The following is a 25654-nucleotide window of genomic DNA, read 5'->3' as shown; positions in this document are numbered from 1 at the left end:
AAATACTATCTGCAGCCATATGGGACATCTGAAAAACAGATTGACTACCTCCCTTTTGTTAATTACTTACAGCCACCAAACGGGAAAAGGTGCCCCTAAAAAAGTGCATATCCACAGATACGATCCAAAATTGGTGAAAAAAAAAGGAAATGCAAAGATTAAAGCGGCAAGCAATCAAAATAGGAACCCTAGTGGCATTAAAAGTAGCAAAAGAGTCAACGCCAATATAAAACTTGGGTCCACCATCACAGAGCAAATCTGTATCAACAAGACGCTGAAAACATCATAAAAGCAATAACATCTAACAGCCGAGAGTTTTGGTCTCTCCTAAACTCGGCCTCTTCTCAACTTGAACCAGCATTTATCTCTAACATCGGAGAGAGTACTTGGGTGAATTTTTTCCTGAGTTTATTTGAGAAGACACAAACTATGTTAAGGCCATCGAATGAAGTTGATACAACAGATTGGATCTGCTTAGATGTTGAAAAAGAAATAACAAGAATGATAACGATATTGAAAAACTCGAGAGCTCCTGGCCCAGACGGCATAACAAATATAGATCTTAAGGCTTTTCCATCAGAATGGGCCAGACTCTTGAGTGAAATTTTCAGAAGATGTGCAAAATTAAAATCAATCCCGCCATCCTGGAAATCTTCTAATGTAGTACCAGTCTATAAGAAGGGGGATAAAGCAGACCCGAGAAGCTACAGGCCAATAGCCTTACTGGATTGCATAGGGAAGGTCTTTGGCTTGTTGCTCCTGGAGGAATTTAACTTATGGGCAAAAACTGCGCCATGCAGAGACCACCTCCAAACAGGATTTAAAAAAAATCTGGGCACCACGGCCAACATTCTGCTATTAAGTGCTCTAAAGAGCAGAGTACTTGACGGAGGCCCACGCATTTTTGTAATCTTCATTGATTTTACTCAGGCCTTCGACCGTGTAGATCGAGCCCTTTTGTGGTCCAAGCTTGAAAACTGGGCCTGTCCTCAAGCAATTTTGGATCCAATAAAGGCCCTGTACACTGATACCAGCATGAAAGTGAAGTTAGACCAGCAAGGGCTATTCTCCAAATCCATTCCAACAGCCAGAGAAGTTAAACAGGTGTGCCCTCTGGCCCCTGCGCTGTTTTTGGCTTTTTTGGGCGACTTACAGGCAGTAAACTCAACAGTCCGATGTTTTCCCCCCAAATTGGGGAGTGAATACATACATAGATTGTTATACGCTGACGATCTAATATTGATGGATCATACACCTATTGGGCTGCAACGCCAGCTGAGCGGCCTTGAGGAGTACATGAGGATAAACAATCTGGACATAAACGAAAAAAAGACCAAATTTATGATTTTTTTCGGCCAACACCAGAAGATCTGAAAAGGTTACACTTCACCTAGCAAAAGAACCAATTGAAAAGGTGACTGAATTCAGATACCTAGGTGTAATCCTGGACAGTTCGAGTTCTGAAAAAGCGATGCAGACTCATTTACAATTGAAAACAAAAAAAACTGATTGGTCAAGGGAAGGCCATCAATAGGAAATTTGGCAAATTTTCGTTGTTACCAGTCCTTGAGTTTTACAAGAAAAAGGTTGTCCCATCGTTAACATATGGCGCTGACGCAATGCCAACTCCACCAGCCGCCCTGTGGCCAAAAATAGAAGCTTTATTCTGGAGATCAATATTAGGACTTCTAAATTCTACATCGGTGGCAGTGATAAGACAAGAACTAAGCTTGCTGTCCTTGGGAGGCATAGTAAAAATCAACTCTTTGATGCTATTTAGGAAATGTAAAATGTCAGAAGACCACTCAATATACAACCTGATGCTGAAAGAAGCAGAGAAAGGTACCAGCAAAACATTAATTGCCTGGTTCTCTTCGAATCAAGATACTTTAGCATCAGTTGAAAGTGATGAGGAAACCTTGTTCGCAAATCCAACTAAAATCCAGAAGAAATTGAAAGAACTAGACTGGATAAGAACAAGAGAGTTTCCGTCAAGACGGGCTCGTGATTTGCTCATGAGAGCAAGACTGAACCTCTTATTAACAAACTAAATCTTGGCTATTAGAGGTAACTCACCAACAAAAGAATGCCACTTCTGCACTGATCAAGTTGCAACAGAGACAATTCGGCATTTGATCCTGGAATGCTCGGGCACTCGAGGCTTAAGAGCGCAGTACTTACCAGATACTATGAGTGACTTTGTATTAAGTGACCAAGACAACTGCTGGGCTAAACTAATAGGCGGAGACAGAACAAGCTGGCAATTGGCAACTTTTAACATCTTGAATTACATAAACACAGCTCTACTTTCACAGGACCCGCCTAGTTAGTTAGCATGCTAGCAAAACTGTCCACAGACTTTGAACTTTGCTCCGTTTCTTGACACAATCAGCATTTTTCATTGAGAATTTGTTTTCATGTGATTCTTTTTGTAAAAAATCTTTTTGATTAAACACAAATAAAAAAAATAAAAAAATTGTGACATTACCATGGTTTATGGACTTGATAGTTTCTTTAATTTGAACTAAGTGTTTATACATCAAGGTTGGCATTTGTAGACTTGTCTTTGTTATAGATAATAACATTAACTTAAATAAATAGAAAATTCCACATATATGTAGTTATGGGGAAGATGAATTGTCCTTTATGAAGGTGATTAGGGGGAGGGGTATTGTTTCAAAGATATACAGGCCAGCCTGAATACTTGTTACATTGTGCATATGTATAGCAAATCTATACCTTTTAGGCTCTTATGTTGCTTCATATGTTTAAATGTGGAGTGATGTAGACATTAAAATAGATTTAAATTAAGATGAATGATTCCGCAACACCTTCTCTCAAAGGAAAATATTGTTATTTGATCTTCTAGGACAGCAAAACAAGATGTTGATGATGAATATGGCATGCAAGCAGATGCCAGGGAGTCGCAATCCTACTATGGAGTGGCTCATGCAATCACTGAAAGAGTGGAAAAGCAGTCCTCACTTCTTATCAACGGTTCCCTAAAGCATTATCAAGTAAGTGTGTGCTATTATGAGATTTGTTTATTTTTTTTAATGTGTCTGTTAATGAATTTGATGTACTCTTTTCATGCTTTGCCGCCTCTTTTCAAGCACCCCCTCCTGCCAAATCCCCTAGCTCACTTGCTTCATAAAAATGAATACAGAAATTCCTACGTGGTTGCATGCCTCAGTGCATGTGTTCGGGCAGCTATCTCACACACACACACACACTTGCTCATGCTTTGCTCAGTCCCTTCTTTAAAAAAAAAGCATTTATATATATTCTAAATTAGATGGATGGTATAGTCAGTATTCTCTGAGTCCATGTTTACAATGGCAATACATGCCATGTGACCCCACACCCCACCCCAGCAGCCCCTCTCAGCGAATCAACCTCCCCCTCTATCTGGCTCTTGCTTGCTACTTGATCCTAGGACAGAAATCACCTTTCAGAGCCAAATATTTGTACAAGTTCAGTAGTGACCCCTCCTCCCACATGATGATTATAAAAAGCAGGAAACCACAGAGGTAAGAAGAAAACCCCAAACCATTACGAAAAACAACAGAGGCAATCTAACACAGATGTTTGACAGACATTCTCATTCAATAGTACGTGAAGCACCTAAATGGTCTTGGATGCAAAATCAACATTAACTTGGAACCATTGGCGCAGTAGGCATTGGATCACTGATCTCATGGAACACCTGAGGGTTTTCCCATTTGTTTAACAACATTGCTCTGAATATTGACTTACATAACATGTTTTGTTTACAAGAAACCTGGTTACGGGAGACACCAGTAAGTGATGGCTATACAATTCTTCTTAACCCTGCTGGGAAAAATCCTCATAGAAGACCATATGCTGGTCTGATAACCATGATATAGCACACAAATGGACTAACACTTAAGAAGCGAAAACCCAAATCCATTTGTGCAAGCGACCTACTTACAACATGAAATACACGCCAAAGATTATCCCGAAATTATGATTGTTACAAATCTATACTGGAATCCAGCTATGATTACATCAGTGAATCTAATAAACTCAGTGACTTAGAACCTCGACGATAGCCTAGCAGAATTGATTAATCCTTACTTTATTATCTGTGGTGACCTAAATATAAAACGCTTGGATGCCGAGGGGAATCCTATAGACTTAATGTCAAAGCTAGATGATTCCTCTAGGAATCGAGAACATCAGTGGTCACATGACCTGCGCCTGAGTAACTGCTTTATGTTAAATGGGCAGACCATTGGTGACATACCTGGGAAACCAACATGGCATTCTAAAAGTTGTGCCACACTAGATTACATCTGGTCTTCCAGGAATTATCTTCATAAGATCAAAGGGCTTCAGATAACGCCCATGACTACCAGTGATCATGATGTTGTGAAACTAACTTGGGAAACAGAGGGCTGAATTGCCCAACAAATCATCCGGAGAACTTGGAGTAAACCAAGGCAGAAATCGACTGTGAATAATCCCCAAAGACATTCAAACTATAATGGGGAATTATCATAAAATGGTGACACAAGGCAATCGTGGGCTTCATTACGCCCCACTGGTGGCAATTTATGAAACACCTTTACAGTCAAGAGATGGCAATACAAAAGAAAATACTTTGAAAGGATCTAAAACTCTAAAGAAAGGAATCTTAACGGATACAACATATAGCACAAAAAGGATAAAAAAATATCATAACTGGCTAATCTCCTTTAAACTATTACGAGACTAAGAACAAGGAGAGAAAATGCTAACGCCCTTTGAGATATGGAGCATTATATCTGAAGGTACACTAAAACAACAAACCAGTTTGAGTAACAGTGTAAGTGCAACGTGCTGGGATGCGCACTTTTCAAAGGTCTTTGCAAAACCAACTTTTAGCAATAATAATGAATTAAAAGGGATCTTGGTACCATTGAACTTTAACATAAAAAAGCAGAGATCGTGGAAGCAATACAAACATTTTAAAACTCATGAGCAGCTGGTCCTGATGGCCTAACAAAGATCTTGTTAAAACTTGACACAGAAAAATGATCACTCTTTATAGAAAAACTATTTCAACAAATCACCTAGGCAAATGCAGTACCATCTTCAAGGAAATCAGCGATAATTATTCCAACCTTTAAAAAAGGTGGCAGATCTATGCGGAACAATTATCGACCGATAGCAGTACTGGACATAATAGGCAAACTGTGTGCATCATTTTTGCATAAGCAACTATCTGATTGGGCAGACAAAAACGAGATCACAGATTCCCGACAGACTGGATTTACTAAAGGTGTGGGGACCAACCTAAATCTTTTCCTCAATGTGTTGAAACTCAAAGCCTTAAAAACAAATTTGAGTCTGTTCTTGGCATTTGTCGATCTTCGGCTGGCTTTTGACAGTGTAAACAGAGCAACGATTTGCAACAAACTCAGAGCATGGAAGTGCCCAGAAGAGGTGCTTCAAGCAATTAAGGCTTTACACACAGATACCACAATTCAGAACAGACTCAGACTCCATGCTCAAGGAGATTTAACTGAAAGGATTAAAACTGAGAGAGGGGTAAAACAAGGCTGTCCCCTAGCTTCCTTGATTTTCAAGCTATGCCTGGCAAACCTGCCTTTGGCACTTAAAAATGCAAACCTATTTCCAGCGAAGATAAATGGACACCCCATACTGTGGGTCATTTACGCAGACGACCTAGTACTAATGGATCGTACCCAAGTTGGCCTTTAGCGCCAGCTTAATCATTTGCAGGAATATTTGACCCATAATGATCTTGCAATTAATACTAAAAAATCGACGATTATGTGTAACGAACCTGGGGAAATTGGCAGATCATATCGCTAGAAGATTGGCAAGGACTCATTTTATATCATTGATTCAATTCGCTACTTGGGTATCCCTTTTAACAAATCAATTAGAGAATGGCCATGTATTCAAGACCTGAAATCCAAAATAAAAATGCTTGCCATCCAAGGCTCAATATTACATGCTAATTCTGGAAAAAAGTTCTCCGCCTTCCAGGATGTGTACCAGTAGTGGCAATCCGTATGAACTAGGGCTACAATCCTTACTCTGTTGTGCTCTGGAAGACGTTTTCATTGCTGCAGAAAGTCTTAATGGTAACCCCAACAAAACCATATCAGATTTTAACGTTGCCCCTGCATGGAGCCTATCCGGGGCTTTAATGGCATGGCAAATGTACAGATCACCTGAACCATCTGGATGTAACAATACACTCTTAATAACAAACCCCTGTGCGGTTAAGCGGAAATGAATTGCCCGCGACTGGATCGATAGCCATAATATAAAAGAAATACAGCTCTTCCTTGAATTTGATGTTAGAATCTCGTGCTGCAAATGGCACAATGAAATTTCCAAGCCGTTACCGTCAGAAACAATTTCTACGACTTACATTAAATTTATACCATACTAAGGAGATCCTAAACGCGAGGAAAACCTCCGGCATAGCAGACAATCATTGATGAAATCTCTGTAGAATCAACAAAACATCTGCTAACGACATGTCCCGCTGCGACATCTGAGAGAACCTACCACCTTTGGAAATATGCTTTCAGTAGCATTAATGTGGATGAATGGTGGCAGTTGATTTTTTTGGGTGAAAATCTGTTGCGTACATGTGCCGTGATTGACTTTTTAGACTCAATATTAATTTCTTCTTATGGGTCTCTTCCGGAAAGAAGAATAAGAAAATCGTAATAATGATGAACTAAGGGGGGGGGGCGTGGCTACAGCGCCATGGAGTAGGTCCCAGACCCTAGAGGCTCCCGTGATCCGTCTATGATCCTGCGAATAACTAGATATACAAGAAACAGCTGATATGCCATCTGGATGCCACGGAGGTCGGAACATGCCAAGAGTGTGAGGAGCGGAGATTGCGGTGATAAAGAAACTTCCTGGAGATAGAACTGGAAGACGAGTGCCGGCGCGTTGGATGAAAGGAAAGGACACTGCACATCGCAACCTATGGAGATGTGGCCGAGCTTCTATGAGAAGGCTACAGCTGCTGGGATTAAACGCTGCCGAACGCCCTCGTACATCGGACTGTGACCTGCAACATAGTAGCAGCGTGGCAGAACGAGAAGACAGAAGCAGAATAGAAACATTGTTCAGCTTCATACGCGAATCAGAGGACACGCGGTCCGTGGAATGAGGAGAGCGAAAGCCTGGATGAGAACTGCTGTCACTTCATGGGGCTCGGCCAACGGGCAAAGGCCCCACTTATTTAACACTAAGGATTATAACTGCTGTTGCACTGGGCGATTTTCCAAAGTCTGACTACACGGGATGCCACGACGAAACAAGATGGCGCCTGGAAGCCGTAAGAACAAAGGATTGAGTGGCGGAGCATGAACCCCAGGCACCCCAGTGGAGGCTGCCGGTATAGATGGAGGGTATGAGACTTGGTTGTGCAGGCACCCTACAGTAGCGCAGAGGCTCGCGAGGATATCGCTGGAGGACATAAAGTGAGAGCACACGCTCAGGTGGTCCCTGGACCCTGAGCTGCCAAAGAAAAAGGAAAAACTTCACGAAGTGCAGAGGGGGCTCTTGTGTGGAGACCGGAGCATGTGGTGCAGGTGCGATAACAGCAGCTGAGTGTGCGCAGGCACAGTGACCCTCGCTTGCAGAAGAGGAATGCAGTAGCACAACGGAAAGAACATGCCACTGGGTGCAGAATGCTGCCTTTTATAGGTGCTCGGGTTGTAATGCCAGCAGAAGATACAACCTGGGACAGGCATAAGCCAGAGGTGCTCAGTGTGGTGAGGGCCCACACAGCAGGAGGCGATAGAGGGTAGTAACACTATCAATGAACGTTCCAGCATTTTCAGATAAAGGGGCAGGCACATGGTGGAGGACCTACAAAGTGCCCTGGGAAGGCGTTCCATCAGCAATGGAATGGAGGTCAGTAGGTGGAATTATGAGTGATGGAGGCCCCCCGCTAGGGAATTGACATGACGGAGCCAGTGGGTGCGTGGGGTTGCAGTGGAGCTGAATCCAGGGACAAAGGCGCTCGCCCATAGCGGAGAGAGCCACGGCAGCATATAAGAACACATAAGGTAGTGTCAACTGGCTGCCGAGATAAGTGAAGGAAGCCCACCCTGTGGATACAGTGGTTGGGGCACATGGCCCACCAGATTGGGAAAGCAGCCAGCTCCACAACGGGCTGACACAGCCACAGTGAACCCCCTGCGTGGCACATGCTGCGGTCCAGTGCCAAGATCCGACCCCCCCGGCTGGGGAGAAAGTCGAAAGCGAGAGCTTATTCAGGACACCCCGCCGCGTAGTATAGAAACTCATATACGTTACCGGAAGCTGCAGGTGAATCGTAAGACTTTGTGTAGTGGGCACTCCAGCCCAGCGGACAAAGGAAGGAATGGCGCTCAAAAGTGACAAAGCTAGAGTGAAACAGCCCACTATGGATATTTTTGCCAAAACTTCACAATCCCCGAACATGCCCTTACGGGCGAAAGATGACACATAGGGGGCGACAGCCTTGCCACGAAACGACAGCCAGATCCTGGACACCATAACAGAACTAAAAACCTCATGGGGAGTTAGGCTTGACGCAGCTATATCAGAACTGAAGACGGTGCTGGAACTCAAGATCGATGCGGTTGGGGTGGACGTCAACCTCCTACATCAGGATGTGAGAGCACTGGTGGAAAGAATAAGAGGCTTGGAGAGCGCCGTAATGACCCATACAGAGGTCAGTACTGCCAACGCTAAGGAGGTCCACATATTACAGCAGCTGGTGCGCCTCTTAGAAGACCGAGCAGAAGAGGCAGAGGGACGGGCGAGACGCAACAACATTCGAGGGGATCGGGCTGCCAGGAGAAGAGGGCTCAGACCCGACGAACTACATGGAGAATATGCTGATTCAGGAAATAGGTGCTGGCACGTTCACCCAGGGGTTTGCAGTTGAAAGGGCGCACAGGGCCCAGATCAGGAGGCCCCGCCCGGGAGCCCCTCCCCAAGCAATTATTGCAAAAACGTTGAACTACAGGGATAAGGAAAAAATCCTGAAATTTTTTCGCAAAGGCGGAACGATACATAGAGCATCAGCAACTGTCACCGCATATCCAGATTACACCATGCTGGTGCAGAGGCAACGCTTCAACTATGTAGCTGTGAAGAGACGTCTGAGAGCAGCGGGCTTCAAATACATCCTCTTGTATCCAGCGAAACTCAAGGTCCTGCACAAAGGCAAGGCGACTTTCTTTGAGACACCTGAGGAGGCAGCGACCTGGTTGGCCGCTCAGGGCTGCCCAGCGGACACAGTCGGCCCAGAGCGGACAAGATAAGTGAAACTGCATTGAAATACTGATTATTTAGTCTGATGCCAGTATAGAGGCCAAACTTTAAGGGGTACATTTGGCAAGAACGCTGGGTACAGATATTGACTGCTCTGCAAAATCATCATGTGGACTTTTTGGACTAGAATATACACATGAGAGATGTCGGCTTGAGTTAGACGTGCGTAACATAATGTAGCGTTATTTCGGGAGATACAGGGGTAATGCGACCTCACCCCCGGTAGATGGATTAGTGGAATCGCCAGTAGGGTGATATCCCCCTGCTGTGCCACGAGTACTGGCGGAGCCAAGAAGGGGCTGGATGCGGTGTAGCCAGGGATGGAGCTGGGCACCAGTCGGGGATGTGGAGGGCGGGGGGAGGGATGAGAGGTGGGGGGGTTGGGGAGGGTGGACTTAAGAGCGGGAGTTGGGATGTTTGAGTTGTTCGCTGGGTTGGGTAGGGGGCGGGAATGGAGTTGGGCAGGGGGGTTTAGGAGGTCAGCAACAGTCAGGGATCAAGCTTATACCCACACACTATTGTGCATGGAACGGATGATGAAAGAGGAAAAGGGTGGGACGGATTATGGATGAGATGGGAGACCTGAAGATAGCCACCTGGAACGTCAGGGGGTTCAATAGTTATTTGAAGAGAAATAAGGTTATGATGTATTTGAAACGACAGAAGATTGATATTGCCCCGCTACAGGAAACACACCTAAGGAAGGAGAAGCAGGAGATTGTAGGGAGGAAATGGAGAGGCACCACCATGAAACTTGAGGCAAACCATCTCCAGATCCGGAAGCACCTCAAGACCTTCCTCTTCGCTTCCGCCTTTGCCCCTCTTCTCCCCTGCTGACCTGTTTTTCTCTCTTGGCACTGTGCACCTGGACACCCTCTGTCCTTCGGGCCCAGTTACCTGCTCACCCTGCCTCCCTCCTGTACTGCCTCCGGGCCTCCCATTGCACTGGGTTCTGTATCTGTACCCATACATGTGTCTCGGGAGGATAGCTCAGCGGCATCGTGCGCGCCTTGGAAGCAAGACACGAAGCAACACAGGTTCGATCCCCGGGTCCGCGCTTAGAAACCTGAGTGTTTAAGCTCGTTACAAATACGCAACTAAGACAAAAACAATTAAGCAATTAAAAAACAATTCCTGTAACCTATCTGACTAATCTTGCACTTGTCACTTGCTGGCTGCACTACCACTTTTTCATTGCCTGCATTTATTCATTTATTTAACTTATTATTTTCTCTCCTCTGTTCTGCACTTTCCAATTCTCCCACTTCCACGCACTTTCCCCTTTTCCCTTCTCCATTGCACTTGCACATTCTTAATGTCACTGGGCCTAGTAAGATCGTTATTATTTTTTGTTCTCCCTTGTTCCCCTCCCTTTGCTTGGTCGCGCTCTGAAACACTTGTGTACGAGCGCGATATAAATAAAATATATATCGTATAATAGGAGCGACATATTCGGCGTACGCCAGGGGAGTTATCAAGTAGATAGCACCGCTTCAAGCTATTGCAGTTCACTGTAGAGCCAGATGGGAGGATGGTACTGATAAGGGGTCTGGTGGAAAATAGAGAGCCGAGTATCAACACATATGCCCCGAACCAGGACACAATAGGCTATTTCAAGATCCTATATAGCCAGATAAGCCCGTACATGGGAGGAGCGGTCATATGGGGGGGAAACTTAAATTGCACGTTGGAGCCCAAGGTGGATAGAGCAGACAAGAAGGTAATGAAGCCTGCCCCAGCGGCCAAGGCCCTACGAACACTACTGGGAGACTTTCACCTAGTAGACATAGGGAGGATGCACCACCCACAGGATAGGCAATATTCCCACTATGCAGCACCACAGGGCCTGTATGCATGGCTGGACTATGTTTGCCACGTTGGATCTGACGAGAGAACTAGGGCACTCAGAATACAAGGCAAGAGTCCTATCGGACCACTCGCCATTGATTGTGGAGTGGCAGTACTCTCCACCCCAAGCAAGAATCCTGACATGGAGACTCGGAGCGGAAGCCTTGAAAGATGCAATGTTTAGAGAGGACCTGAAGAAAGAGATAGTTGAATACTTTGAATATAATACCGAGAGTGTGGAGTCAGCTGGCACATTATGGGAGGCATTTAAGGTAGTAATGATGGGAGCTGCAATATCTAAATGCAAAGAGCTGCAGGGCGAGATCACCAGAGAATTACAGGAAGAGGAGAAGAAATTGGTGGAAATGATGTATAAGGAAGGGCACTCCCCTGGGACTATTAGACAGCTGCAACAAGACTGTGAAGAATACTGGGGACGATTGTGTAACTTGAACTACAAAAAATATATAGAAAGACAACATGCACGGGGGGATAAACCGGGCAGGCTGCTGGCCTGGTCATACAAATGTGAAATACCTAGATAAACGATAAGAGCCATATGGGACAAAAATGGACAGACACTCGATACTCAAAGGGTGGTGAACAATAGACTTGCAGAGTTCTACCAGCAACTGTATGCAGATGGGGAGACCGAGGCAGATATAATGGACACACTGGAAGCCATTGGCCTTCCCAAACTGGAAGCATTGGAGAAGGAGGACCTAGAGGCCCCAATCACCTTAGAGGAACTGGAAGCGGTGATCAAGCTCTTAACCACCAGTAAGGCCCCGGGGGCAGACGGGCTCCCTAGCAAGTTTTATACATGTATAGGGCGGAACTGCCCCCTCCCCCCCCCCCTCGATGCTGGCGTTTGTTCAATTAGGCATTAGAAAAAGGGGTGTTCCGGAATCCCTGAGGAAGGCTATTATTATCCCGTTCCTTAAGCCTGATAAGCCAAGCATGGATTGTGGGTCGTACAGACCGCTCTCCATGCTCAACCAAGATAGCAAGATGCTCACTGCAGTGTTGGCAAACAGGTTGAGACTGGTAGTTAATAGGCTCATACATCCTGATCAGACTGGGTATATCCCGCACAGGAACATATGTGATAACCTCAGAAGGCTCCATCACATTATTGAACAAATGGAACAGGATTCACAAGAGGTTGCCACAATTTCATTAGATGCGGTGAAGGCCTTCGACTCCGTCAAGTGACCTTGGCTGATGGCGGCCTTGAAAGGATATGGGATGGGGCCGGTATATTTGAGGTGGGTACAGTTGCTATACAGCGCACCACTGGCTGGAGTTAAGACAGGGGCGAACATTTCTGACCGGTGGCAGCTTGGTAGGGGCACCAGTCAGGGATGCCATAGGTCCCTGATGTTTTTCATTCTGGCTCTGGAGCTCCTGGCGATATATTTGAGGCAACATTATGGAGAAGTGGGAATTTCTACAAAAGGAGGGCTACATCTGATATCAATGTATGCTGATGATATGATGCTATATCTAAGATACCCCGAAGAGAATCTCGAATACATATTAGAAGTGATGGATAGATATGCTGCGTTTTCTGGAATAACAGTGAACCCCAAGAAGTGTATATTTCCCATGGGTAGGTATAAAGGGATACCACAGGAAGAGTTGCCTGTACTCCAGATACATTGGGAGACCGTGACATTTAGATACCTGGGTATAGATGTTTCTGATGTTTGTTAATCTGCTTAGAATCACATGCTGTGCATAGGTTCGACATCCAGTGGTCACTGCGGAGTATTGCATTTTGTTTTTCGTAGTCGAAAAGGGGACGTCGACAAGGCGTGTCTGTAACACTATCCCTATAGTGACTTGCGTTGTACCCACAATCCCTCACGTGTCGAGTAGGGGTGTCACGGTATTAGTTTTATGACGGTATGATAACCTTCTTGCCAAATGACGGTATATCATGGTTATCGCGGTATAGTAGGTGATGTTAACTAATCTTAACAAATATTTTCTAAAAGGTCATAAATTGTCAGATTTATCATCACAAACAAAATCAGGCACCCAGGGCCAGAATTGGGCTTTTCAACATACTTTCCACTGAAATGCCACCCCTTGCTTCCACCAAACACACGTGTGGAGAGGAGGAGGGGGGGGGGGCCCTGCTGCGACTGGCAAAGCAAACTGAATAGCTTTTCTTAAGTGGTCATTTAGGCTTTTAGCTCCCCCACTGGCTACTGGTGAAGATGAACATGTTGCCATCTTGATAACCTGCATGCCACAGATCAATGGAGGCTGATGGTAGTATACGCTTGTGCGCGTGTACACACGTACACACACACGTACACACACGTACACACACACACACACACACACACTCTCTCTCTCTATCTCTCTGTCTCTGTCTCTCTATCTCTATCTATCTCTCTCTCTCTCTCTCTCTCTCTCTCTCTATCTCTCTATCTCTCTATCTCTCTATCCCTCTATCCCTCTATCCCTCTATCCCTCTATCCCTCTATCCCTCTATCCCTCTATCCCTCTATCCCTCTATCCCTCTATCCCTCTATCCCTCTATCCCTCTATCCCTCTATCCCTCTATCCCTCTATCCCTCTATCCCTCTATCCCTCTATCCCTCTATCCCTCTATCCCTCTATCCCTCTATCCCTCTATCCCTCTATCCCTCTATCCCTCTATCCCTCTATCTCTCTATCTCTCTATCTCTCTCTATCTCTCTCTATCTCTCTCTATCTCTCTCTCTATCTCTCTCTCTATCTCTCTCTATCTCTCTATCTCTCTCTATCTCTCACTCTCTCCGTTACAGCCTTTTGTTTACTTGCGGGCCAAAAGGTGTTCAGTAATCACGGACATGCTACCCTTTGGTATGGCAGCAGGGAATACCCACAGAGATGAGTACATTTTACAGTGTAACTTATTATATGTAAATTCAATGATAGAACCAGGGAAATCCCCCCATCCCAAAGTAAACCCTTTTCCTTCTTAGCACTGTATTTATTCTTCCTATTGCTAACATATTTATTTTATGTCAGGCACGTGTGATTTATGGAATGGCATTAAAAACTGCTCCAACTGTAACTACTTGGCAGATGGCACATCCAACAGTGCAAGACCAAGACTGTGCAGCACTTGCTTACTGCAGCCTTTCCAAATCAGATTGAAAAGCACACTTAACGGTATAAACGGTATAAACAATGTGACGGTTATTATTATTCAATTAAGTAGTTCACGGTATCTTTAACGGTATACCGTTATACCGTTACATCCCTAGTGTCGAGGTCCCTCAGATTGTTTTTTTCCGCCCAGCTACTGGTCGCCTTTATGCGGAGCTCCTCGAGAGACATTGCCAAATAGTTTCTTCGACCTTTGGTCGTTTTTTATTAATATCAATAACGTAGATCCCTCCCTTGACGCAGACTGTTTCTCTGCCGATCAAGATCTTCGACGGAAGGACGAGCGGAAGGGGAACAGGTGGCCTGGCCTCGCCGGCCATACACAGTAGGGAGAGTGGGGTTGTGTGGTCTTTCTTTCTCTTTAAGAACGCCTTTCTCTTTCCCCTCCCTCTCTTTCGAGGTCGTAGTCACACTTCTTGCCCTCAGCTAAGGAGAGGACGCCATTTAGGTTATGCCCGCTTTGCAAGGGTAAATATACCTGGAAGGATGAGCACAAACGGTGCAACCGTTGCTTACCCCTCGATCACCAGGAGGGCGGCTGTGCGGCCTGTAAATTACTAAAGCCCAAAACTCTAAAAGACCACAGGGTCAAAAGGTGGGCGGCCTACGCCATGTCTAGGCCTAACTCCTCGCCCGCTGCCGCCGCCGCCGAATGTGACGAGGACAGTGACTACACGGCCCCCGTAACGGAGGTTGTAGACCTCTCAAAGGAGCGTTCACGCTCCTAGTCGTCCGTCCCCGGCCCCGACAAGCCCGGCTCACACCCAGCTTATGGGGATGAACACCCCGGCGACAAGGACGCACACGGAAAAACACCAAAGCACATACCCCGCGGCACGCATTCATCAAAGACGAAGGCAGCCATAGCGCCAACGGGGACGCCGGGCCCACCGGCGTCTTCCGCCGACTGTAAGGGTCGTCAGCCCTCCCCACCTCCGCGACTGGGCATTCTAAAGATAAGGGCGCTAACATCAAAACCTCCGGCGACGTGCATCGTAAGAGCGCTGACGTTGCCAGCAAGGACTCGACGAGCAAGGACTCGACGTTACAGAGCGCTCACGTTGCCAGCAAGGACTCGACGAGCAAGGACTCGACGTTACATAGCGCGACGGCGACCGATCCCTCGGAAGAGAGAATGATCGCCGAAAGCCTTGCGCGGATATTTTTTAAGGACGGCCAGAGACGTACGGCGAGTGAGATGCCGAAAACCGCGCACAAGGCCAAAGATACGCCGAAAGCACTGGATAACAGATCAGGCCAGTTCCTGCCGCCGACGGAAGGCCATAGCCAGCGAGAAGGCTTCTCAGAAGGCGAAGGCACACTTTCTTTGACGTTATGGGACAGAACCAGACAACTACAGGAGGAAAAAACTCCTTTTTCATTCCCAGTCCGTCCTGGCTGACCTCAGTGGACCTTTGAAAGGTTCCAGACCTGTATGGATAAACTAGACAGGTTCATGTCCATCCCAGAAGACAGGGCACCCAAGAGACCAAGGGAGGCACCCCTGGAGAGTCCAAGGGCTAAATACCAGAAGTTTTATAACCCCATACAGGAGGACATATACTCTTACGACCTCACTGAGGAAGACACCCTCTTCCAGGAGGAAGAGGAGTTCACCTATGTTGAAGACCAACAAGAAGAGGAAGGTTTTCACGAGGACACTAACTTCGGTGAGGAGGGGTTCCAGGAGGACACAGGCGAGGGCGACCAACACCAGGAAAAGGGCCGGAGTCCCACTATCTACCAGCGAGGCACCCCCAGATAAAGAGGGGAAGAAGCTTTATGGCCTAGCCAAGAGAATCACCACCTCTGCAGCATTCTCTACCAGAATTGCCAATAATAACACACTATTGGCAAGCTACGCTGATACTCAATGGGAAAAGCTTAAACAGGACATTGAAGAAGCTCCCGAACCCCTAAGAACTCGTTTGCTGGCTACAGTTAACGAGGGCTCTCTGGTCAACCAAAGCATCGTCAAGAATACCCTTGATGCAGCAGAGACGGCTGGCCGCACTTTGGTACAAAGAATTTTGCTGAAGCGTCACGTCTGGCTTCGCAATTCCGGGTTTAAGGCAGAAACACAAGCGTCCCTTATTAATAAGCACATAGAGGAGTCGTACCTCTTTGGGAAAGCAGTTGATGACGCGCTGGAGAACGCGAAGAAAGAATTTGACACAATAAAGACCTTAGACCAAATTTCAAAACCCCCTAATAGGCGGGGATTTGGTAATAAGCGCTTTTTTCGTGGCCAACGCCAGCAACAAAACCAACAACAACAGTATTCTGCCAGCAACTACCAAGGAAATAGTGGCCAGTACAATCAGAGGGGTCAACGCCGTGGCAAAGGGAGAGGCCAGGGTTCCACCCCCAGAGGCTCCCAAGCCACCAACACCACCAAGTGACGCGAAGATTCGCGTCCCCTCCCATGCAACGCCGGTCGGCGGCCGGTTAACATCCTTTCTTCCAGCATGGGAGGGAATAACATCAGACCGCTGGGTGCTTTCCACCGTAGCCCGCGGCTACTGTATAGAGTTCAACAGTTCCCCAACATACAGACCCCCGAGGGGACGCTGCATGACACCAGAACACCTCGCCATCCTTCTCCAAGAAGTGGACCAACTGCTGGAAAAAGGAGCCATAGGTCGTGCCTCTATCTCAGGTAACGGAAGGTATTTATTCAGTGTACTTTCTTGTACCCAAAAAGGATCTAACCATGCGCCCTGGATTAGATCTGCGCCCAGCAAACAAGTTTGTCAAACCCCAAAAGTTTTGTATGGTGAACTTACAGGAGGTGATCCCATTGCTATCACAGGGAGATTACATGGCGACACTGGACATGAAAGATGCATACTTTCATATTTTAATGTTGCCAGTGCACAGAAAATACCTCTGGTTCATGATAGAGGGCAAACACTACCAGTTCAGAGTGCTACCCTTCGGCATAGCATCTGCTCCAAGGGTATTCACGAAGGTACTGGCAGTGGCAGCGGCCCACCTGCGCAGGTTATCCATCCCAGTATACCCTTACCTCGACGACTGGCTCATAACAGGGGACTCTTACGAGACATGCTTCTTAAACACCCAAAAGACTGTAGACCTTTTGTTCCAGCTGGGCTTCTCCATCAACGAGAAGAAGTCCAGCTTAGACCCCACCCAAGTCAAACAATTCCTAGGGGCTCTAATTCGAACAAAGGACGGCCTCGTCTTCCCCTCCAACGAGAGGGTCCAAAACATGCTGTTTCAGATCCCCCAATATGTGGCAGGTCGAGAGGTGACGGTGCGCAAAGCGATGCGCTTGCTAGGAATAATAGCGTCGTGTATTTATTTGGTACCTCACGCGCGCCTGCGCATGCGCCCAATGCAAGAGTGGCTCAACAGCCAGTGGTGTCAGGCCAGCGGACAATGGGATGATCTAGTGGTGGTCTCGCAGGCCTTGGTTCTCTCGCTACGGTGGTGGACAAAGGAAAACCTGATAATAGGGAAACCTTTTGCCACACCCGCGGCGGAGGCCACTCTAACCACAGACGCATCCCTCACAGGATGGGGGGGCTCACCTATCCCATCAGACTGCTCACGGAGTGTGGACTCCGAGCGTAGCATCCAAGCACATAAACCTACTGGAGCTACTGGCGGTATTCAAAGCACTAAAAGCCTTCCAAGAACACCTACAAGGGAAGACAGTGATGGTCCTTACTGACAGCACCACAGCCATGTACTACATCAACAAGCAGGGGGGGGCACCCACTCTCCAGGACTGTCCAAGCTGTCCCAGAATATATGGAAGTGGGCTCTCAGACACAACATGTTCCTACTGTCACAACACGTACCAGGGGAACTCAATCTGCTAGCAGACGAACTCAGCAGAGACTTCCCCCTACCCTTAGAGTACGAATGGCGATTGCACAAAGACATAGTCTTAGACGTCTTGACGCAATGGGGATTCCCCGAAATAGACCTGTTCGCAACTCTGGAGAACTCACAATGCCAAAGTTACGCCTCCAGGTACCCCCAGAACCAGTCCAAGGGGGAACGGTCTGTCGATTCAATGGTCAGGGAAATTTGTTTACGCTTTTCCCCCCGACTCCCCTTCTCAACAAAGTTGTGCACAAGATGCACCAGGAACAAGTTACCATGATACTAGTGGCCCTGATGTGGGCCCGGCAGCCATGGTTCGCTCACCTGATGGAGATGTCTCTATCTCCCCCAGTGAAACTTCCCTGCCCACACAACATGCTGTCACAAGACAAGGGCAGGACACTGTAATGCTCACCTGATTCCCGTAGAGGCGCCGGTCTTGACTGGGCGTATACCGTATCTTCAAAGGTGATGTGTAACACACGGCTGGCTCTTTGGGCTGGACCTCTGTGCACTGTATGTCTGACTCAAAGGGTAAGATGTCTGCAGATAGAAAATATGGGATTAAGGAACTGGGTTATTGAATGTCTCTTTCTTCTTCCCTTTCTCTTCTCCTGTAGAACCCCAAAGGTTAACGCTCTCACCTTAGGTAAGTGAACGCCGTGCTCTCCATCTGCCTCGGGGCAGGGTGCTGTAACCAGTTTCTTCACTGGATAAGGGGAGCAGGCCTCTTGACTTCAGAGGACTGCTGTCCGTCGTTTACTGCACGAACGGTAAGTTTCGAGTAATTCTAATGTCTTTAAAGTCTTTAGTAATGATGTTTCTTGTTTTGCAGGGTTCCGGCGATGGCGGATGACGGGCTGAAGTGAGTTGAAGATGGAGCCCGTGTGATGAAGAATAGAAGCGCCTGGAAGCACGTAAGTAAGCGCTTGTTGCCTGCTTCACGATGCGCTCTAACTGTCTTTTTATTTTGCAGGTACAAGTTCGGAGCGGCTGCAGGGTGCCGGAATACCCACTGGGTTAGATGTGGAAAGGAGTAATGGCACGTGAGTATTAAAGTTCCCCAATGTCTTTAAACGCACCTTGTTTTGTCTTTCAGATGCGGGATGCTGCGCCGAAGGCCTCCGGAGCGGAGAAGAGTTGGTAAGCTTTTGTCTTTCAGATGCCGGAATGCAGTGTGAAGACCTCCGGAGCGCACGAAGAGTAGGTAAGCCTTTGTCTTTCAGATTCCGGAATGCAGCGCGAGGCGTTGGTGACAGCCGATGGACCAGGTAAGTGAAGAGCTGTCACTGAAGACCGTAATGCTAACCTGTTCTTTATTGTCTTTATAGGTGTTGCTGAAGACTGGATTCAGGATGGTAAGCCTTTTTCCTTAGGCCCAGGATCAGATGCAGAAGACACGATGAGCGTTCTGCTGCAGAGGATGCAGAATAACGCAAAGCAAGATTCATCCATCGGGTGTGGTTTAAATAGCCTCCTGTAGTGCTTAGGTGTCTCCTTCCACAGCCACGCCTAGGTAAGAAAAGAGTTCCTGCTTTCCAGAAGAGTTCCAGTGTTCTGAATCTAGGGAGTGGCTCCTGCCCCACCCAACAGGAAAAGTAGTTCCAAACAGAAAAGGATCAGAGGCTCAACTGGCAGGCAAGTAAGCAGCATGGTCTGCTGCAGGTAAGTCCACCCAAGCATTATGAGCCCGGCGCTTCCAGCGCTGGGACTGGGCATATTTATGAGCCTGGTGCCACTGGCGCCAGGACTGGGTCCAAAAGGTCCCAATTGGGACTGGTTGGCACTCGGAACCTGGGTTATGGATCTGCTTCCAAGGGAGTTGGGAAAACCCTGACCTTTTGGAAGCAGAGATCATGACAGACACTGCATCCATGCCCTCAGAACATGAACTTAGCAGTCTGGCTCCTGAGATCATAGAGTTTGGACATCTACAACTCCCGCAGAGATGTATGGACATCCTCAGGGAAGTCAGAAAACCTAATACTCGCCACTGCTATTCTAGCAAGTGGTGAAGATTTGTCATCTGGTGTAGAGGAAAGAGCATCAACCCGGTTGACTGCTCTCCCACACATATTGTTCTGTACCTGACCCTTTTATTGGATTCAGGTCTAGTGTTCAATTCCATTAAAGTCCACCTGGCGGCACTTTCTGCATACACCACTTCCCAACTTAGTGTTGTGGTGGAAGATCCCAGTTATCAAGGCCTTCATGGAGGGGGTCAAGAGAATACACCCTCCGATAGCTAACCCACCTCCCGGATGGGACTTAAATGTGGTACTTACCAGACTCATGGGCTTGCCATTTGAACCCATGCACAAGGCAACTCTTAAGGACCTCACTCTTAAGACTGCTTTTCCAATAGCTATCACCTCCATTAGGAGAGTAAGTGAACTACAGGCTCTTTCTGTTCTAGACCGCTTCGTAACAGTTCACAAAGATAAGGTGGTTCTACGCACACACCCAAGGTTTGCACCGAAATTCATCTCGAAATTCCATGTAAACCAGTCTATAGAACTACCAACGTTCTTTCAAAACCCTTCCAACTTGGGAGAAAAAGGTCTGCATACACTGGATGTACGCAGAGCTGTCATGTTCTACATGGAAAGAACCAGGCCACTGAGAAAGACTAATCAGTTCTTTGTCTCGGTGGCAGCAGGAAGAGAAGGAGATGCAGTCTCAAAGTCCACTATATCTAGATGGATTGTTCAATGCATCACTCTGTTACACTCTTGCTAAGAGAGAACTACCCTTCAAGCCAAGAGCACATTCTACTCGAGGCACTGGGGCATCCATAGCATTAATTGCAAATGTTCCCCTTGAGTCCATCTGCAAAGCGGCTACCTGGAGTTCTGTGCACACCTTTACAAAACACTCCTGTCTAGATGCACACTCTAGATCTGACTCCCAGGTGGGACAGGCAGTATTAAGACATCTTTTCTCTACTGTTCCTTCTCATAACCCACCGCCAACTCTGGGTACTGCTCGCTAGTCTATGCGCAGCATGTGATTCTAAGCAGATTAACAAACATCAGAAGACAATGCATTACTTACCATAAAAGCATTTCTGATGGTTGTATCTGCTTAGATTCACATGCGCCCACCCTTCCTCCCCGCTCGGATGGAAGGAACATAGACATCTTTCTACATCTCTCTCTTTTTCTGTACTCACTCACGTATAGAAGGCTCCCTCAGGGCAGAAAAAATACAGAGGGACCTCGACGTGTGAGGGTTTGTGGGTACAGCGCACGTCACTATAGGGATAGTGTTACAGACACGCCTTGTCGACGTCCCCTTTTCGACTACGAAAAACAAAATGCAATACTCTGCAGTGACCACTGGATGTCGGACCTATGCACAGCATGTGAATCTAAGCAGATACAACCATCAGAAATGCTTTTACGGTAAGTAATGCATTGTCACACCATACGACTGGGGTCGAATATAAAAATAACAGAGAAGGCAGTGATAAACATCGAACGCAGTATGAAGTTCTGGGCCAAGCTCCCCCTTGACCATGATGGGGAGATTGGAATTGTTAAAAATGGTGGCGTTACCCAGGTTGTTGCACTTCTTCGGGAACATACCTTACATGATACTCAAGCGATTCTTTGTCAAACTCCAAAGCCTGTCCAGGGGATTTATATGGCACAACACTAGAAATAGGATAGCACTGTGGAAATTGCAAAACACATATGACAGGGGGGGGCATTAAGTTGCCGAACTTTGAGATTTATTTTCTAGCCAGTCAATTGCATTATGTGGCCAGGTGGTTATCGGAGGATTCAACACCAGAGTCCAGATTACTGAAGGCGGAATGTACCCCGTTCTTTTTGGAAGAATGGGTTTGGCTGCCAAAGTCATGACAGAAGGGGTGCAGGAAAATGCTAGAATTGGGTGGGAGGGGAGAGAGGATATGGCAGATGGCGTGCCAGGTTATGGAGAACCCGGCCCTGTGTTCCCCACAGATGCCGTTGGTGGCACTGTCTTGGGTGGATGAGCAACTGAGGAGGATAATCCGGAAACTCTGGGAACCGAAAGGCATCGCAACGTTGGGGGACATATGGCCGGATGGGACGGCGGTGGAGTTTGACACGCTAGTAGGAAACACCGGTCTATGCCAGGGACAATATATCACTTATACAAGATTGGTGTGGATGGTGAAGGATACATGGGCAGATATAGCGCTGGAGCGTCAGACCGGCAGTCATAGAAACAATCTATAACGTATCCGACGGAGGCCACAAGGTCTCCCGGATTTATGAACTACTCATGTCCAGGGTGCGTAAGGAAGTACTCCAGTTGAGACGGGATTGGGTGGAGGAAGCCGGTGAACCTATGGGGTACGGGTTGTGGATGAGAGCCCAAAGGCATCACAAAAAGGTGTCTAGAAATGCGAGACTGCAGCAGATCCAGTTGCAAGTTACCCACAGGGCGTACTTGACCCCTCAGAGGATTGCAAGTTTCAAGAATGCAGGGATACATACATGTCGTAAATGTGGAGAGGTGAATGCGGGCATGATATACATGTTTTGGGCATGCCCTGAAATACTGAGATTCTGGAGGGAGGTGGCCCACCGCCTGAATTAGAAAGGGATCATACTGGAAGTGGAATCTTTTTGGGCGTGCATGGTGGGAGGGTGCCCCAGGCCGCGCAAGATGAAACATGTTAGTAAGCTGAAGGACGTGGCCTACATACTGGCCAAGCGCAGAATTGTCATGGGCTGGAAGGCTAACATAAGACAGAGAGTGGAAGTGTGGTGTCGCGATCTCCAGAAATGGGTGGATACTGAAACAGCGATGTGGGGAGGACCTAGGCGAGGCGTTGATGGCCTGGCGGCAGCTGGTGGCCGCCCTATTTGAGTTGGCGCAGACCGACTCTGAAGAAGAGGACTCCTCGACAGGGGCAAGAGGGATTACACCCTTGGAGTATACAATAGTAAATGGTGAAGGAAAATAAGCTTGTGGGGGAGGGGGTAACAGGAAATGATGAACATATCATGCTATTGCTATACCAATGACTTTTGTGTATTGTTTGGTTTATTTTGGTTGCTTTTGTTAAAATCAATACAAATTCTATTTTAAAAAAAAAATGATGAACTACGTTGAAATGCATCTGAGGAGAGTGGACTATTTACCCTCCCCCTAATTATTACCAAATTTGCATAATTGTTTATTATTTAATGGATGATCTTGGAAATTATTAACATTTTGATATGAGGTGAGCTTTTAAGTTAGGAAAGTAAGTAGTGATTTTAAAAAGGAAAAGTAACAAAAGTTTGTAATGAACTGATTTACTATAATAACAAAAATAAAGTTTGGCTTATATGACGGATGAGATCACATTGTTCACATGGTTAATGAAAGTGAACCAGGTACCCGCATATGCCAAGGTTTTTTTTTCCCCCCAACGACAATGCAGTGATTTTCTCTGAAGCAAGGATCTCGCATATTTTACCCAAACTACATCTTTATGATCGGCACCCCTTGTGTTTTGCAGTTTCGCACCAGGGTAATTTTAGCTGCTAGCAGGAGGTGAGTAATAAGAGTAGGTCCCTTACCCTGGAATGCATGGATCCCCTCTCCCGGGTTCCCCAGTAGTACCACACAAGGGTCCAAAGGCCAAGTACTACCGTAACGCTGGGATGCACAACTGATTTTGCTGGAGGGCCGAATGTGCCCCACAAGTTCCATATAGTGGGCTGCACTATCCATGGCAATGAGCGAGTGATTGGGGCATTGGTGTGTGGATTTGAATGAAACAAACATGGGTTTTAAGATGGACTTTTTCTTTATCCATTTTTTTTTACTATAACACGATACGTGGCCTTTCCATGCCATATCCCCTTTCATTTATTTGTGTTATGCGACTGAAATCATGTTTTAAATAGAAGTAAAACTGCACATATGATGCAAAGACAAAAAATAGACCACCGAGGCTTCCCACACCTGACATGATAGACTTAGTGACTTTATGCCAGGCAACATTTCATCATAAAACCCATGTGACTTGGAGAGCCATAAATAATGCTGCATGTTGTGCACCCCTGCCGTAATGTATTTAATATGCAAGAGGACCTTCTTCCAGAGGATTTTGGCTTTGGGACATGACCACCACATATGGCGGTAGGTTCCTTTCTCTCGGAACGCTCTGCAGCACGTCATAGGATAAGAGCAATTTACTCTATTAAGTCTCTTAGGGGGCAGGTATCATCTGTAACACACTTTTAGTTGACATTCCTTATCAGTGGTGCAACGTGATGCATGATGGTTTCTCTCCCAAACGCGTCCCACAACTCCTCTCCTTCCTGACACGCCAGGCACCTCTCCCGTTTTAAAATGTAAGACCACCTTTGCTGGGGGTCAAAACAATCCAGGAGTTTGCAGAGCGTTGCAACTTTTGCTTTGACCTGTCCTGAGAGAGTAGTTTGAGAGTATGTAATGCTCTAGCCCCCATCTGCTTGACCTCAGGATTGGAGGTCCAGCGGCGCTACTGTGCATATCTAAACTTCTGACTTTCATTGAAGCCAATTTCTGTTTACATTCTTCAAACGAGCGTGGGACCTCCCCAGCATATAGCTGTCTCAATTCTTTCAAGCCAACCCTCACCCATTAGCCAAAGCCTGGGTTCAAAACCCCTGGCGTGGTCTAGATTATTAAAAATAGGAGATAATGGTCCAATGCCTCGTGCAATACCCCATCTCTCCATTGCGTTGTTCCAACATGTTAAAGAGAGTCATGCAGATGACGGGACCGGGAACCCAGCACGGTGCTGCATGGCATTGGTAGAGAGGAATCTGTGACAGGGGGACTTGGGCTTAGTCTTGCTCTATTTGAAGCCATCTGGGGACCTGAGGAACTTTGAACATGTGATAATTGTGCCTCTAGGTAGTAGCGGTATATGTCTGGGACTCCTATAACACTCAACCCCGGATTTCTCAGCTGAAACCTTTTTGTGATCTAAGCTCTTCTTTATCTGGAAATGTAGGAGAGTATTTTACTCTCAAGACGATGCAAGTGGATAACTGGAACCCGGACCGGGAGAGCCAGGAACTGATATAACCACTTGGGTAACATGTTCATTTTTATGGCAGAGATGCGCCCCAGCCATGACATTTCCTGGGTGTTCCACTGGTCCAGAGAGTCCCTCAACTCTGCGAAGAGGGGTGAGAGATTGACCTCATAAAGGATTTTAGTATCTGATGAAATTTTGATACCCAGATATTCTATCATATCGTGTTTTTCCAAATTACCGGGCAAGGCTCCGCTATGGTGTGCACCATTTCTTGTGAAACCGACACAGCCAGTCCCTGTGAATTCATACAATTTGCTGAGATCCCAGAAACCCCCTGAAATAATTCAAGCTCCACCATATCCACAGGAATCGATGTTCCCACCTCAGTTAGTGTGACTAGAACTTCGTCAGCATATAAGGACATTTTATAGTCCTTGATAC

The 25654-nt window shown here is 46.7% G+C and overlaps 1 protein-coding gene across 2 annotated transcripts in view; it reads left to right on the top strand.

Annotated features, from left to right (window-relative positions):
• SMARCA2 (SWI/SNF related BAF chromatin remodeling complex subunit ATPase 2) overlaps positions 1–25654 on the top strand; it is a 3136185-nt gene that overhangs the window by 1055401 nt on the left and 2055130 nt on the right. For both annotated transcript variants that reach the window (XM_069625745.1, XM_069625746.1), the window contains exon 15: positions 2870–3017. In XM_069625745.1, the coding sequence (XP_069481846.1) occupies positions 2870–3017 (148 nt within the window). The remainder of the gene's footprint in view (positions 1–2869; positions 3018–25654) is intronic.

The sequence above is a fragment of the Ambystoma mexicanum genome, chromosome 6p (assembly GCF_040938575.1).
Source record: "Ambystoma mexicanum isolate Mex_15411 chromosome 6p, UKY_AmexF1_1, whole genome shotgun sequence".
Taxonomy (NCBI): domain Eukaryota; kingdom Metazoa; phylum Chordata; class Amphibia; order Caudata; family Ambystomatidae; genus Ambystoma; species Ambystoma mexicanum.
Note: the sequence above shows the minus strand (reverse complement) of the source record. Positions and strands in the feature narration are given on the sequence as shown.